The sequence below is a fragment of the Danio aesculapii genome, chromosome 1 (genome assembly GCF_903798145.1).
Source record: "Danio aesculapii chromosome 1, fDanAes4.1, whole genome shotgun sequence".
NCBI classification, from domain to species: Eukaryota; Metazoa; Chordata; class Actinopteri; order Cypriniformes; family Danionidae; genus Danio; species Danio aesculapii.
The window spans coordinates 53,247,913-53,265,864 of record NC_079435.1 but is presented as its reverse complement, the minus strand read 5'-3'; the positions used below and the strand labels follow the sequence as shown (position 1 = coordinate 53,265,864).

The window sequence follows — 17,952 nt, the reverse complement described above, 5'->3', positions numbered from 1 at the left end:
AGTCAGTGTTGGGCAGTAGCTACTAGCTTAACTACATTTCTCAGTAGCACGGCGGTAGCATCGCTGCTTTATAAACCCAATAGCTTTTCAGTAGCGAAGCTATTTTTTTAGTCAAGTAGCACAGTAGTGTCCGCACAAGCTACATTTACCGATCACAGATCAATAAGTGACAGCACCAACATTCACGGAGCTGTGAGGCCGGTGTCTAGCCGATGAAGGTAAATCCATATGATGGCGAGAATGACGATTTCTTCTTCATCCTGTTTTATGATGGTTGACAACAAACTTTTTGGTGCTTTACTGCAACCTCTCGCTCTGGTCGGTGACATCCCAAATCAATCATTGGGCTGACACGAGAAACTTGGTTGATGGAAAGATGACTGAGGGAGAGGAGTATATACATATGTATATTAGTTTACTGCAGTAAAGGCTAAAGTATACTACGGCAATTACTATTATTTCATTTATTCGTTCATTTTCTTTTCGGCTTAGTCCCTTTATTAATTCGGGGTCGCCATAGTGAATTGAACCGCCAACTTATCCAGCACGTTTTTATGCAGCAGATGCCCTTCCAGCCACAACCCATCTCTTGGAAACATCCACACACTCTAATACACTACGGACAATTTAGCCTACCCAATTCACCTGTACCACATGTCTTTGGACTGTGGGGGAAACCGGAGCACCCAGAGGAAACCCAAGCAAACACAGGGAGAACATACAAACTCCACACAGAAACGCCAACTGACCCAGCCGAGGCTCGAACCAACGACCTTCTTGCTGTGAGGCGACAGCACTACCTACTGCGCCACTGCGTCACAACTATTATTTCATGGTAGTTATTAATGATACTACAATATGTAAATTAGTGTAATTTGATGCTTATTCGTAAATATTTCCCTTTACTATACATTACTATAGTATTTTAAATGCGTAACACCTGGTTTTATTGGAATTTTTGCTTTTGCTGTTATATACTATAATTTGTTTCTGTTTGGTACAATATTATTTACAGTAAATAACTGAACTAAACAATTCTGCCTCAGATGATTCATTGACAGTTTTAGTGATCACTAAGATATGAATGATAATTTAGGTTGCTTTGATTTAAAAATGAAAATTGCAAAAATAGCTTAAATGTAGCTAAGCTATATTTGCAAAATAGCTTTTAGCTTAGCTTGCTACATTTCCCAGGGTGTAGCTTTTAGTGTTGTTAAGCTACATTTTATGTAGTTTAGCTAGTAGCTTAGCTTACTACATTTTTCAAGTAGCTTGCCCAACACTGGGTACAGTTCACTTTTTGGTACGTTTGACAGTGGAAATGGACATAAATGTGTATTGTACTGTACTATTACAAACCGTACTACTTAATGGAAACAGGCCATAAAAGAACCAACAGCATTTTAAAAAATCTAAAAGCCAGATTTAAAAATTAATTCAAAATCCAAAGTGGAAATACAGAATTAAAAAAAAAAAGAAATGTTACATGCCTAGTTTCGTGAAGCCGATCTCCTTTAGGTCCTCCAAGGTAATGTCACTAATGAAGTCCATATTGTCATAGCCGTTTTGAACCAGAGTCTGGTAGTACTGATTTAGACCAATTGCAGACAGCCATTCAGCCAGACTGGACTATAAAATTACACAGAAATAAAAAATGATCATGAGGCCACAGTATAACTTGAGAATACTTAGCTATGGAATGTGAATGTGCAATATGTAAAATGTAATCAACATTTTAAATTGTAGTTAATCACTCTACATTTAAGTTTTCAATATTTTTTTTCTGGAATCCCATTATTCTCTTACAGGTTTCTCTTGAGGTATCCAGTCTGGGATGTTCATTTTGCTGATCTCTGAAAGCATTTTCTTCCTGTGCCCTGGTTTTGTCACCCCAATAGCAGTGAGGTCCTGTGGGTAGATAAACAAACATGCACACAAACACAACACACACACACAAATTAAATCTAAAACTCAAGATATATATATACACATACACAAACAAATACACAGGTGAGTGCTATCTGGGGTTGGTTTTATTTATTTATTATTTTTATTTACATCTGGTGTCATTCTGCTGATGGTCTGCAGGTCATAACCAGCAGTCAGAAAGTTTGTTGTATAGAACTGCAGCTGTGCACTGGTGAGCCATTCCACAACCGCCTCTGAGGTCTAAAACACACACATACATACACAAACAAATCAATAACTCAGGGTTTCTTTGACAAAGTCATGATACTGTATGTGAAATAAAAGTGTGTCAGGCAGTTCACACTATAGCCACTGTGTGGCAGCAAAAACATTAATTCAAAATTATACCTGAGCAAACTGTTCCATAATACTGTTTTTTTTTATGGTAATATGGTTTTACAATCTTACACTGTGATGGCACTACTCATTGTTGTTAAGGGAAGCAATTACACACTACCTTTCATAATGATGTTAATTATGGATGTTAATTATGAAAAAGATGTAGGGCGCAATAGGTTAATTTAAACACTTGCCTTGCTCTCAGCTGAAGCTTCATCTTTCCGCTGCAGCAATGGATCTACAAAAGGTTTTTTCCTTTGCTGACGTGGGACAGCAGATACACTCTGAGGTCGCTGAGAAGATGCTAAACGCCAAATAAAATATATATCAAATAAAAATCGCACATTACTTACTAGGAATAAACATGTGGGCTTAATAAAACATCTGCAGGTTAAACAAAATGGACATACGAGATGTGTACAAATGAGACAAACAGTCAATTTTTTTTATATCTAAATATATATATATATATATATATATATATATATATATAGATAGATAGATAGATAGATAGATAGATAGATAGATAGATAGATAGATAGATAGATATCTATCTATGTATCTATCTATATATATATATATATATAGATAGATATCTATCTATCTATCTATATATATATATATATATATATATATATATATATATATATATATATATATATATATATACTCACACACACACACACACATATCTATCTATCTATCTATCTATCTATCTATCTATCTATCTATCTATCTATCTATCTATCTATCTATATACATACTCACACACACACACACACACACACACACACACACACACACACACACACACACACACACACACACACACACATATCTATCTATCTATCTATCTATCTATCTATCTATCTATCTATCTATCTATCTATCTATCTATCTATCTATCTATCTATCTATCTATCTATCTATCTATCTATCTATATATATATATATATATATATATATATATATATATATATATATACATACTCACACACACACACACACATATCTATATATATATATATATATATATATATATATATATATATATATATATATATATATATAGTATTTTGACATATTCAATATAATCCATATACATTATATATAACAAAAATAAATTTTCCGAAAACTCACTTAAATAAGGTTTGTTTCCTTTTTTTACTGAACTCACAATCCTACACCACCAGTAACACCATTAAATGTTCAGAAGTAACTAAATTATGGCTAAGAATCTTTAGCCATATCTGTTTCTAAAAAAACTAAAATAAAAAGAGGCATACACACATATCATAGTACCTGAATTAGGATCTGAGACAGACTGTGATTGGTCCATAAGATGTTCTTTTGCTTTGGCTGACTGGGACAGCACTGTGGCCAACAGCTAAAACACACACACAAATGCACACACACATCACATGATCAATAATGTGAGAAATAGAGACCAAGACAGACAAATGGTGCATCGCAATCAGCTCCTGACTCCTGATGTCGTGAACGTGTAATACTTTCATGTACATTACAAGAATTTGGGTGCTGTTGGAGAAATCTGTTTACCCATTGAGGTGAAAACATCTTCCTACAGCAGAACTTTAGCAGAAATTTTGTAGGTCGTAAAGTTTTTTAGCAATATTTTGCTTGAATTTAATTGTATTATCTTTCAATTTCTAAAAATGATGTCTATTTGATGTCTAAAATATTATTTTAATAAATATATCTGTTTAATAAATACATGCACTAAAATACATTGCCTATATTCACAGAGAAATGGATAAAAATATTCATTTTCAAAATGGGATGTACTTAATTATGATAAGCACTGTACATTGGTTGCCTCATATACCTGAAATATTCCAGTCATATATCTATTATACTTTTTTACTATATTATTATTCATCAAATGATACTTGTTTAAGCTTTAAGGGATAGTTTACCCAAAAATGAAAATTCTGTCATCATTTACTCACACATGACTTTTGTTTTTTGTTCTTCCCCATTCTGTTGAACAGAAAAGAAGATATTATGAAGAAAGCTGAAAACTGGTAACCACTGGCATCCATAGTAGGAAAAGCAAATACTATGGAGGTCAATGGTTATTGGTTTCCAACATACTTTATTTATATTTTGTTTTCAACAGAAAAAAAGAAGAATAAATAGTCAAGGGTGAGTAAATGGTGAACTTTTGGCTGCATCACCACCTCGAGTGTGCATTATTGAATGATATGGAACTGTGGTCAATATTTGCTGGAGCTGTGGGTTTATCTGAAATCAGTCATGATCAGAATCAAACATTCAACAGCCTCTATAAATAAGTAAATTTCTGTTTTGTTTTGTTTTAAACCTTTATTTAACATTTGTGTATGTGTGGTGAGTTTGTTCACAAGTTTCATGTTTTGCACCTCCATTAAGAGAACAAAGTGAGCATTGATGCTCTCCGACTTTCATAGTGCATTATGGTAATTATCAGTGCGCAAATGTTTCAGTGCACTTAAAGAATTAAGCATTTGAGTCAGCCTTTAAAATATAATGACTGATTCCTTGAACAGAGCCTTGACTAAACTAGTATGTATCTCACCTTCACTCCCTCAGCCTGAGCATGCAGTCCCGGGACATTGAGCCCGTGTGTGTTCACTCCAGGTGAGTGTGTTGGGGTGGTGGGCACAGGTACTGGAGAGTTGGTGAGATGGGCATTGGCATTACTGCTTTGTCCACTAGCAGATGAGCGTCCGCTTAGACTGCCTGTGCTTCCCATGCTGCCAACACTGCCACCTGCTGGAGACACAAGGTGTCATGCGAGAAATGGACACCTGTGAGTATGTACATAGTAAAGGAAAAACTCACTACTAGAATATATGACAAGTAATTATGTGTGTGTTGTTTCTTTATTTTAAAGTACAGTTATTTTAATGTATAGTTTGCGCTAATAACAAACCATTAACTAAGACTTTTAGCTCCATAAACTTCTAATTCGCTGCCTTTTAATTGTTAGTAAGGTTGTAGTTGCACTGTAAAAAATATCTGTAAATCTGCATTTTTCTGTATTTTGATGATTTATGTATTGATTTTTTATTTTTCCCTGCTTTTGAATTGCATTATGGGAGCTTGATCTTTCTTCCAACAACTTTTAACCTTGAAAAGTAAAAAAAAAAAGACTTTTATTTTCATTTTTAATAGTTTGAAGTGATTTATTGTCGGGGTTGGTTTTGTATATTACGCAACAAAAATCTTGCAATAAGCTACCAGTACATTTTCTGGTACTTTACAGACTTATTTCTCTATATATTATTATTTTAAACTACTAAAATGTTAATAAAAGTCACTTTGTTGAACTGTAGAGTTGAATTTTCAACACCAAAAGTTGACAGAGAAGGGATCAACATCCCATAATGCAATTTACAACTGTAAATAATCGGAAACCACTTGTCAATCACAAAATACAGGAACTTCATTAACAGGTTATTTTACAGTGTGGGTTTAGATAAGATTAGAGATGTAAAATAAGATCATCTTTTATAAGTGCTAATAAACAGATACTATCTTAATGATAGGCAGGTAATAAGCCAGTAGTAGGGCGTGAATTGTTACTTAAACTAAAGTTCTACCATTTGTTTGTATATTTGTTTTCCATTTAGCATGTTGACATTGAGTACGTTTACATGGACACCAATAATTCGATTTTAATACAATTAAGACAATACTCTGATTAAAAGTCTACCATTTAAACAACGATTTTTGATTAATTTCATTCGATTCAGTTCATAACCGAACTAAAGAGAAATCGAATTAAGACATGTGGAGTATGCTGATTTTAGTCGCATTATTGAAGCACAGTACAGACATGTAAACACCTTAATCGAACTATTACCATCATGTAGGACTTTTCGCCGCATTTTGCGACAGGATAGTCCACACACACAATCTTTGCACCTACCGAGTCAGTGAAGACCACAGACACCTGCATCGTGGTGTGGAGGTTTTGTTTCTTCCATTCAGCATGTGATATGAACTTCCATTAAAACAACACTCTTCCAGCAGTTCCTAGTTGCATCCAATATCTTGTTTGTCACGGGGGGCATGCATGAAATGTTCTCGAATGAAAGTGAAAGTGCCAAACCGCAGTTAAAGTTGACAAATAAAAAATGAAAAACCCGAAATACATAAAACTCCGGAGGAAACGTGGATAGCGCGGTGACACAATGACGTAAATCGAATTATGTGCTATAACATGTAAAACGGGATCATGAAAGAAACATTCAAAAAGCAGCTCATATGAATATGAACACCTTCATCATATTATTGTCTTAATTAGATTAAGGCACATAATTTGATTACTGATGTCCATGTAAACGTAATGTGAAATCAGCATTTGAAAAAGAACAGGTCAGAAATTCAATTTTATTTTTGAGGGAAATGTCCAAATCTTCAGAAAAGATCACTTTAAATAGTCCTGTTTATTTATACACTATCGTTCAAAAGTTGGAGGTTAGTAATAACATTTCTATTGTTCAAAGAAATTCATATTTTTAATCAAAAGACACAGTAAAGAATCTAATAGATGCTATTTTTTTGCACTCATCAAAATGCACTGTAAAAACTGTTTGCATTAATGAATAGTTTTCTATCTTTTGTGATTCCTGGGGTCTTTTCCCTTTATTCAGGCTTTTGACATTTCATTATGGCGTATTGGATCTATTTACCAAGAACTTTTACCCATACAGTTAAAAAAAAAAGTGTACTGACATTTTTAGTGGTTTTTTGCATGGGATATTTTTAAACTGCATTAGAACTTTTGTATTTACCAGCTAAAGGTTTCCTCAGCACCCAGATCTCCTCATTAGCGCTGCTCTGCTGGCCGCTGAGGGTCGGGGATCCATGAGGGCTGGAAACAGATCCTCTTGAGCCTGAAATAAATCATACACATAAACATAAATGTAGTGACATAAGCATGAAAAAAAAAACTGCTTCACAAACTCCTCACTGATAACCACATACACACCAAAGGAGCAGATAGTAAAGGGATCATTTGGGGCAGTTCACATGGACTGTAGCATATCTGACCGTAATCTGGGATTCTTGATGATAAACATATATATGGTTATTTTAAAAATACTGTATTCAGATCTAATGAAATACAGTAAACTCTGCAGTACTAAAGAGCTACTATTGTTCAAATTTTTCCAGCTGGTAATATTTTTTATTCTCACAATAGCTGCATTTACTGGATTAAAAATGAATTAAATACAGAAATAGTTTTACAGTTAACAATATTTTTGGTAACACTTTACTTTGATGGTTCGTTTGTTGAATTTAAGTTACATTGCATCTACATGGCAACTAATTCTCATTAGATTATAAGTAGACTGTTAGGTTGGGATTAGGGTTTCTTATAGTCAGTTAAATGTATGTTGAAGGAGCGGTATCAACAGATATTAAGCAGACAGACTACTAATGCTCAAATGGACCATCAAAATAAAGTGTTACCATTTTTTTTCTGATTTAGCATATAAAATGTAATTTATTCCTGTAAATGCTATGTTCCTAGTCTTTAGTAATTCTAATATGATGTCTGGTGTAAGGAAATGTTTAGTATCACTGAAGAACTAATACTAATCAGTGTTAAAAACAGTTGTGCTGCTTAATATTTTTATGGAAACCATCATACTGTACATTATGTAAACATGTCAAATTAACAGCATTTACCTATTCAGTTTTTTTTTTTTTTTTGACCATATAAAAGGCTTTACTGGATTTTTTTTTGACAATTCAATTAAATATTACTGAATAAAATACTTCGTTATTTTAAGAAATTATATTGAACCCAAATTTTTTTTATTTTTAGTACTGTGTATTGTATTTATATAATATAAAATTAATTAAACATAGTAATTTTGATCATTTTGCACCAAAACAAATTGCACTGTTAAATCTTACTTGGCTCTAAAATCTGTCCCAAAATTTTCTGATTATACATCAAAATATAATAATAATAATAATAATAATAATAATAATAATAAATAATAATAATAATAATAAATAATAATAATAATAATAATAATAATAATAATAATAAACAATAATAATAATAATAATAATAATAATAATAATAATAATAAATAATAATAATAATAATAATAATAATAATAAACAATAAATAATAATAATAAATAATAATAATAAACAACAATAACAATAACAATGATAATAATAATAATAATAATAATAATAATAATAATAAATAATAATAATAATAAATAATAATAATATCAATAATAATAATTTATGTTTTTAAGAATTTTTTATGAAATGTGCTTATTGAACACAACATTCTGAACAGTAGTGGTGGACAAAGTGAGGCTTTATGAAACACTAAAACAGTCGAAGCAAATGTGTCGAAGCTTCGAAACGTTTCAAAACCGATCTCTACAGAGAAAGTTAGTGGTCATTTTTTATATATTGCTCTGGAAGCTTCAGCAAAGAAACAGTTAGGCAAATTGGGGTATTAAACCCCACGTTGTAGAGTTGAGTCTTCAAGTGCTTTAGTGAAGTGGTGAGAGTTTTAGATTAGCATGCCGAGCTAATGGGTTGCTACAGATGTTATTTTTAAATGCTCTGTGCTTGTAACATGTTTTGTTTTAACATTGGTCTGACATCTGAATGAACACGTGTGAAAAAATATGTCTTGTTTTGGTCATAAAAAAGGATCATTAATAAAATACATCAAGTTATAGTTTCAGAGTATTTGTACAAGTTGGGATTCAAACTCGGGCCATTTGAAGCAGTTACTCTGTGCACACTGTCACGGATTGGTCAGGCTCTCACGATCCCCACTCACGAAGATCACCATCACCTGACTTCTAATGAGCACACAGCTGCATCACATTCACGAGCACCAGATAAAAGCACAGCACTCCAGTCGCTCATTGTCCGGGCTCGTCTCGACGAAAGCGGACAACTGAGCGACCACTCAGCGTAGTCATCCTCAGCTAAAACAAACGCTTTACTTACCTGTTCTCTTTGTATTCCTCCTAGTCTTCCTGGTCCACCCGAATCGTCCTGTCTTCCAGTCCTTCCAAGTCTGTGTCATCCTCTGTCAGCTGTATCTGGTGTGTGCTGTCCATCCTCGTGTATTCCTGTTACCCAGCCACGGAGGGAAAAGACCCCAACATCATTCCTGATCCTCCTGGCTATCCTTCATGTGCTCCTTGTTGTCATTTAATAAACACCCTAACGTTTCCTTACCTCTGTCTCCTGTCCGCTTCATAACAGAAGCCCGGACCAATAACGACGACAACATGAGCACCCCCGATCACTTTCAAGAGCTGGTGGACCAGTTGAAGCGGATTCTACAGCCACCAGCTCCACTTTCCAACGCACCACCAGCACCGAGCACTTCCGCCTCCACAGTTTCTTCTTCGGCCCTTCCTTCCAGTCCCATGGCCCGACCAGCGCCCTACTCAGGCGGAGCGGGGGAGTGCAATGGTTTTCTGTTACAATGTTCCCTCATATTCGAAATGCAACCTTCTCTATATCCCACAGATAAGTCAAAGATCGCCTACATCGTATCACTACTCTCTGGGCCTGCACTTAAATGGGCTGAGACGATCTGGAACCAAGCCGGGCCGGTCATGAATTCCATCACTACCTTCACGGAGTATTTCAAAGAGGTGTTTGGACGTTCTGATGGGGAAGTAGCCGCTGGAGAGCAGCTGTATCATCTAAAGCAAGGTACTCTATCTACACAGGAATATGCTCTCCGGTTTCGCACTCTAGCAGCTGCAAGTGGATGGAATGAGAGATCGTTGTTGACCACGTACCGGCTCGGCTTGGAACCCACTCTCCGAATCCAGCTGGCCACATTAGATGATACTATGGGTCTGGAGAGATTCATCCAACATTCTCTCCGATGTTCCGATCGTCTCCGTTCCTATCAACAGGACACCATCACCCCCCTCGTCTGCACTCCTCCAATCGCCTGAGTCAACAGCCTCTCCAGAACCAGAACCCATGATAATAGAGTCTGGAAGACTGACATCAGCGGAACGACAGAGGAGGCTGACCCGGGGTCTGTGTCTATACTGCGGTGTCAGTGGACACACCCGTATGGAGTGTCCCCTTCGTCCCATTCGGACTTCAGTGAGTGTATTCAGTACGAATATTGAACAATGTAAACCACTTACTACCACCGTACAAATAACTACTGCCTCTATTTCTCTCCTTGTCACAGCCCTCATCGACTCCGGGTCAGCAGGGAACTTCATCTCCCAATCCCTCTGTCGTCAACTCCACCTACGTACTGAGGCGTCCTCGCATATATACCAGATACAACCGATAACCCAGTGCACTCGATCTTCGACCCGTATCCATCGACAATGCGAAGACATCCTTCTTCAAGTGGGGTTGTTACATCAAGAGAGGATTCAATTTCTGGTTCTGGAGGGTGCAAATATGGACATCATTCTAGGGCGCCCGTGGCTGGTGAAGCACGATCCCATCATCTCTTGGGGCACAGGAGAGATAAAGAAATGGGGATCTGGATGTACACCTACCTGTTTTCCAAATCTCCCTCTTCAAGGTCGGAACCCCATTTCTTTGTTTACAACATCGGTCGAGAGTCCTCCTGAGAAGCAGTCTATCCACATTCCTAAGGAGTACAGCTCCTTTCATGATGTCTTCTGCCCCAAGAGAGCTTCCCAGCTACCGCCGCATCGGCCATGGGACTGCGCGATCGACCTAGTTCCAGATGCCCAGTTGCCAAGAGGTAGGATCTACCCGCTCTCGCTTCCAGAGAATCAGGCAATGGAAGATTACATAAGGGAGGCTCTGAGTCAGGGGTACATACGTCACTCAAAATCACCAGCCGCCTCAAGCTTCTTCTTTGTGGCCAAGAAGGACGGAGGGCTGCGTCCATGCATCGACTACAGGGTCCTAAATAACGGTACAGTAAATACCGATATCCCCTTCCTCTGGTACCAGCCGCTTTGGAACAGCTCCGAGAAGCTAAAGTCTTCACTAAATTGGACCTCCGCAGCGCGTATAATCTGATAAGAATACGTGAGGGGGACCAATGGAAGACAGCATTCGTGACCCCTACTGGCCACTATGAATATGAGGTCATGCCTTACGGTCTGGTCAACGCCCCCTCCGTATTCCAAAACTTCATTCATGAAGTCCTCCGGGAGTTTCTTCACCACTTTGTAATAGTGTACATAGATGACATCCTCATTTACTCCCGGAGTGAGGCCGAACATCGCCAACACGTTGCGGAGGTCCTACACACATTGAGAGAACATCACCTCTACCTCAAAGCGGAGAAATGCTCATTCCACCAGAAGTCGATTCATTTCTTGGGATACATCATTGACCAAACCGGTATACGTATGGATGGGAAGAAAATTGAGGCTGTTCTATCCTGGTCAGAACCCACTTCCATTAAGGAGCTCCAGAGGTTCTTGGGTTTGCTAACTTTTATAGACGGTTTATCAAGGACTACAGCAGGATTACATCACCTCTCACTAATCTCCTCAAGGGTAAACCCAAAGGACTGGAGTGGACCAAAGAAGCAGCCGCAGCCTTCCGCCTTCTTAAGAAGGAGTTCACAAGGGCCCCACTCCTGACTCATCCTGACCCAAATCTTCCTTTCGTGGTGGAAGTGGACGCATCCACCACCGGCGTCGGGGCAGTATTATCCCAACATCATGATACACCGCCCCGACTGCATCCCTGTGCCTATTTCTCTCGGAAGTTGAGCCCGGCGGAGCAGAATTACAGCATAGGAGACAGGGAGCTTCTAGCAATCAAGCTAGCCTTGGAGGAGTGGCGTCACTGGTTGGAGGGAGCCAAACATCCGTTCCAGGTGATCACAGATCACAAAAACCTCCAATATATCAAAGAGGCCAAGAGACTATGTCCACGTCAAGCCAGATGGTCACTTTTCTTCTCACGTTTTGATTTCTCCATTTCCTATCGTCCAGGACCCAAGAATCTAAGAGCAGACGCTCTCTCTCGTTTACACGAGCATCACGATCATGAAGAACTCCCAACGAAGATTCTTCCCGAACACATCTCCATTTGTCCGATCACCTGGAACGCTCCTCCAGTCGTTGCCACTCCGGAAGCCCCTGCTCCGCCGGGATGCCCTCCTCATCGGCAGTTCATACCACCTGAACACCGGGTAGATCTGATCCACTCCTTACATACCTCGCTAGGCACTGGACATCCAGGGATCAACAATACTCTCTCGCTAGTATCCCAACGATTCTGGTGGCCAACCATGGCAAGGGATGTGAGGCAATATGTTCAGGGCTGTAAGGACTGTGCCCAATCCAAGAGCCCACGTCATCTACCCGCTGGAAAGCTCCATCCCTTGCCGATTCCGAACCGTCCCTGGTCACACCTAGGAGTGGACTTTATCACTGACCTCCCCTCGTCAGAAGGTAATACCTGTATTCTAGTCATCGTAGATAGATTCTCAAAGTTTGTCAAACTAATCCCTCTGAAAGGTCTTCCCACAGCCTTTGAAACAGCCGACAATATCTTTAATCAAGTCTTCAGGTCATTTGGTATTCCAGAAGATATTGTGTCGGACAGAGGTCCACAGTTCATCTCACGTCTATGGAAAGCCTTCTTCAAGCTCCTAGGTGTGGCCGTCAGCCTCTCTTCTGGATATCATCCCCAAACCAACGGGCAGACAGAGAGGAAGATTCAGGAGGTGGGACGGTTCCTGAGGACCTTCTGCAGTGGTCACCAGAGCTCCTGGAGCCAGTATTTGGGCTGGGCAGAATATGCCCAAAATTCACTGCGGCAACCCTCCACCGGACTCACGCCATTCCAGTGCGTCCTGGGCTTCCAACCACCGCTCTTTCCCTGGGATGGCGAACCATCTGATGTCCCCGCAGTGGATCACTGGTTCCGGGAGAGCGAGAGAGTCTGGGACGAGGCTCATCAACATCTGCAGAGGGCAGTCCGTCGAAGCAAGGTAACCGCCGATAGAAGAAGGTCTGAAGAACCCAGATACACACCCGGACAAAAGGTGTGGCTATCCACCCGGGACATACGCATGCGACTGCCCTCTCGCAAGTTAAGTCCCCGATTTGTTGGTCCCTTCACCATTGTGGAACAGGTTAACCCCGTCACCTACAAACTACAATTACCCTCTCACTACCGTATTCACCCTACATTCCACGTATCACTCCTGAAACCCTATCACGATCCTGTTCTTCCCTCCACAGAGCCTGACCACGAAGAGGAACCCCCTCCTCCACTGCTCCTAGAAGAAGGAGCCGTCTACGCAGTGAAGGAGATCTTGCGTTCCCGACGTCGTGGTGGCCAGTTGGAGTACCTGGTGGACTGGGAAGGGTACGGCCCCGAAGAAAGGACATGGGTTCCCAGAGCTGATATTCTCGATCCTAGTCTCATGGTGGAGTTTCATGAGAGCCACCCTGAGTTCCCAGCGCCTAGAGGCAGAGGGAGACCACCACGGCGTCGGAGGTGTCGGCCCTCAGGAGCGGGCCCTGGGGAGGGGGGTACTGTCACGGATTGGTCAGGCTCTCACGATCCCCACTCACGAAGATCACCATCACCTGACTTCTAATGAGCACACAGCTGCATCACATTCACGAGCACCAGATAAAAGCACAGCACTCCAGTCGCTCATTGTCCGGGCTCGTCTCGACGAAAGCGGACAACTGAGCGACCACTCAGCGTAGTCATCCTCAGCTAAAACAAACGCTTTACTTACCTGTTCTCTTTGTATTCCTCCTAGTCTTCCTGGTCCACCCGAATCGTCCTGTCTTCCAGTCCTTCCAAGTCTGTGTCATCCTCTGTCAGCTGTATCTGGTGTGTGCTGTCCATCCTCGTGTATTCCTGTTACCCAGCCACGGAGGAAAAGACCCCAACATCATTCCTGATCCTCCTGGCTATCCTTCATGTGCTCCTTGTTGTCATTTAATAAACACCCTAACGTTTCCTTACCTCTGTCTCCTGTCCGCTTCATAACACACACGCACAGTCCACAAGGCTATACAAGATTTTTTTGCCGAACTTTCAGTCAAACGCGGATTCGCCAGGTCTCAAAACGCTTCTGAAATGACTGATGTTTTGAATCGCTTTAGTCATGTGACCTGGGTGTTTTGAATCGCTTTAGTCATGTGACCTGGGTGTTTCAAATCACCTTAGTCACGTGACCTTGGTGTTTCAAATCACCTTAGTCACATGACCTGGGTGTTTCGAATCACCTAAGTCTCATGACCTGGGTGTTTCAAATCACCTTATTCACATAAACTGGGTGTTTCGAATCACCTTAGTCACATGACCTGAGTGTTTCGAATCACTTAAGTCAAGTGACCTGGGTGTTTGGAATCACCTTAGTCACATGACCTGAGTGTTTCGAATCACTTTAGTCAAGTGACCTGGGTGTTTTGAATCACCTTAGTCACCTGACCTGGGTGTTTTAAATAACCTTATTCACGTGACCTGGGTGTTTCGAATTACTTTAGTCAAGTGACCTGGGTGTTTCGAATCACCTTAGTCACGTTACCTGGGTGTTTCGAATCACTTTAGTCAAGTGACCTGGGTCTTTTGAATCACCTTAGTCACATGACCTGAGTGTTTCGAATCACTTTTAGTCACATGACCTGGGTCTGTTGAATCATCTTAGTAACGTGACCGTGACCTGGGTGTTTTGGATCAAGCTTCGGTGCAGTGTTTCGAAACTCTTGTGCTTCAGGATCTCGACACTGTGTCGAAACGTCAGTTTCACGTCAGCCATCCCTACTGAACAGTACTGTGTAATGTAATTATTTAATATATAATTTTCATAATAATTAAGATAATTTTCGCCACAAGAATAATTGCACTGTAAAACTTTACTGAAATCTGTCCCAACATTTTCTGATTATACATCAAAATTTTATAATAATAATACAATATTAATGATCATTTATTTTTTAAGGATTTTTGCATTAAATGAAATGTTTTTTTGGGGAGATAACATAATTGTTTTATGTTCAATCTACTTAAATTTGTAAAAACCAATGTGTTAACTTAATTATCTCATGTTGTCACAACACAAATTGATTGTGTGGAGCCCAGTTTTTTTCATAGTGTTTATGGTAAAGATACCAGAAGGGTAAATCTGCTTAATCTGGCATAAAAATGTTGAACACAATGGAAAAAAGAAACAATTAAGCTTTCGTAAAATAAATATGGTAAGTGTATGATATGATATGCTCATGATGGATAAATGTGTGTATGTTGTTTTTCTGCTGATGTCAGTGTGTGTTTATACCTGTGTCATTTTGTGGCTCCTCTGAGCAGGAGGAGGCTGGTTCAAACCCAATTGTGCTGCAGGTGGGCATATTATAGCCAAATGAGGTGAAGAGGGGCTGATGGGTGAGGGGGAGGGCAGGGGGTGGTGGAGGGGTGAGGGGCAGGGAGAAAATGTGGGACGAGTCACCGTTCACCATGATAACTGAACCAATTGCTGGCGGACGGATGTGTATCTTAAGATACTGTTGGGTTGAGGGACCTGGGTACGACAGAACGGCAACACCCAAAAAACACAAACAACAACAAGAACAAGAACAACAGAAAACAGGAAAGGAAACACAAAACAAAACATGTTCAAGCAAAATTAGCTAACTCTATCGGTGAGCTTAGCTTTATCCTGTAAGTTAACATGCAAGGTGAAAAATGAAGTTACATAAACATTAGAAACACTAAATTGAAAAAAAGTGTACTCATGCATACTATTTTAAGAAAACATATAACTACAAATGAATTCCACAGAACAAAGAACTACTTTATAACTATGATCTATGTGCTACACTATGCTATGCATGCAGACTACATTCATGCATGAGAAAGGGGGGTAATAGGGATTTCAAATGTTGGAGTGTCGTCTACTGTATATACATCATTTAAAAAAAAATCAATATTGATGCACTACAATATTGAAGTAAATAAATAAACAAACAAACAAACAAACAAACAAACAAATAAATAAATAAATAAATAAATAAATAAATAAATAAATAAATAAATAAATAAATAAATAAATAAATAAATAAATAAATAAATAAAAAGAGTAAAGTATTGCCCAGCAGTGGATTTTGTGGACACACAGCCCATAGAGCCCCATCAGAGTCTATGGCACGTACCTGTACAACTGATTTTAAAGATGCAAATATTGATTACCCTTCAACAAGAGGCTATTTTGGATCTCAGGCCTAAATGGAAGTTTATGAGAGCATCATAAAGGCTTTGAAAAAAGACAATGAGCTTTCAATTAGGAAAACCAAAAATATCTGATAAAACTATTTAAATCCCCCCCAAGTTCACTGTTTTGGCCCAAAATTATATTACTACTACTACAGCTACAACTATTACTACTACTGCTTCTGCTAATTTGATGCACAGCCTCAATGACCATTGGCACTAGTTAGGCAATAGTTTGAGAACCATGTGGCATAAAGTAATAATAATAATAATTTATTAATAATGCATAAATAAATAAATCCAATATAAATATTATGACAATGCTGTTGTTGTTTCTTTACTCTTAAAGTCAGCATGAAATGTAAGATAAGATTGTCCCTTTTTTCCCCTGCCATGACATACATCAGATTGAAATGGTTTTGGAAATGAGAAACAAATGTAGGGTGGTTAGGAACTGATTTGATTGTTGGAAGATGCTAACAAAATGCAGGAAGATTTGCATGATAGTTTGTGGAGGATTACTGTCCAATAGAATCACCAATGGCACCCTCTGGTGCAGAATGTTTCCAGATGCCAGTTGATGATGAGAACGAAGAGCTAAGTTTTACTGATGGAATATCATATTAAAAGCACTGCCTCTTGCGGAAGCAGGGCAAAAATGACACACACATTGATACACAAGGACTGATAGCTCCGCCCTAAAAGCTCTGATAGCCCTGCCCTAAATGCACTAATAGCCCTACCTTAAATGAATTGATATCCCCCCCCAAATGCACTGATAGCCCCGCCCTAGAGGACTGATAACCCCACCTTAAATGCACTGATATCCCTGCCCTATAGGACTGATAACCCTGCCTTAAATGCATTGATAGCCGCGCCCTAAAGGACTAATAACCCTGCCTTAAATGCACTGATAACCCCGCCCTAAAGGACTGCTAAACCTGCCTTAAATGCACTGATAGCCCCGCTCTAAAGGACTGATAACCCTGCCTTAAATGCACTGATAGCTGCGCCCTAAAGGACTGATAACCACGCCTTAAATGCACTGATAGCCCCGCCCTAAAGGACTGATAACCCCGTCATAAATGCACTGATAGTCCCGCCCTTATAGGACTGATAACCCTGCCTTAATTGCACCGATAGCCGTGCCCTAAAGGACTGATAATCCTTCCTTAAATGCACTGATAGCCGCGCCCTAAAGGACTGATAAACCTGCCTAAAATGCACTGATAGCCCCGCCCTAAAGGACTGATAACCCTGCCTTAAATGGACTGATAGTCCCGCCCTAAAGGACTGATAACCCTGCCTTAAATGGACTGATAGTCCCGCCCTAAAGGACTGATAACCCTGCCTTAAATGCACTGATAGCCCCGCCTTAATAGACTGATAAACCTGCCTTAAATGCACTGATAACCCCGACCTAAAGGA

At 39.3% G+C, this 17,952-nt stretch overlaps 1 protein-coding gene across 1 annotated transcript in view; it reads right to left on the bottom strand.

Annotated features, from left to right (window-relative positions):
- The window catches only part of si:dkeyp-9d4.3 (caskin-1), a 96,812-nt gene that overhangs the window by 8,161 nt on the left and 70,699 nt on the right, over positions 1-17,952 (bottom strand). The window contains exons 11-18 of the mRNA XM_056462798.1: positions 15,596-15,835; positions 7,110-7,211; positions 4,886-5,082; positions 3,610-3,694; positions 2,502-2,611; positions 2,059-2,169; positions 1,807-1,908; positions 1,491-1,629 (exon numbers count right to left, since the gene is read on the bottom strand). Coding sequence (XP_056318773.1) covers positions 1,491-1,629; positions 1,807-1,908; positions 2,059-2,169; positions 2,502-2,611; positions 3,610-3,694; positions 4,886-5,082; positions 7,110-7,211; positions 15,596-15,835 — 1,086 coding nt within the window. The remainder of the gene's footprint in view (positions 1-1,490; positions 1,630-1,806; positions 1,909-2,058; positions 2,170-2,501; positions 2,612-3,609; positions 3,695-4,885; positions 5,083-7,109; positions 7,212-15,595; positions 15,836-17,952) is intronic.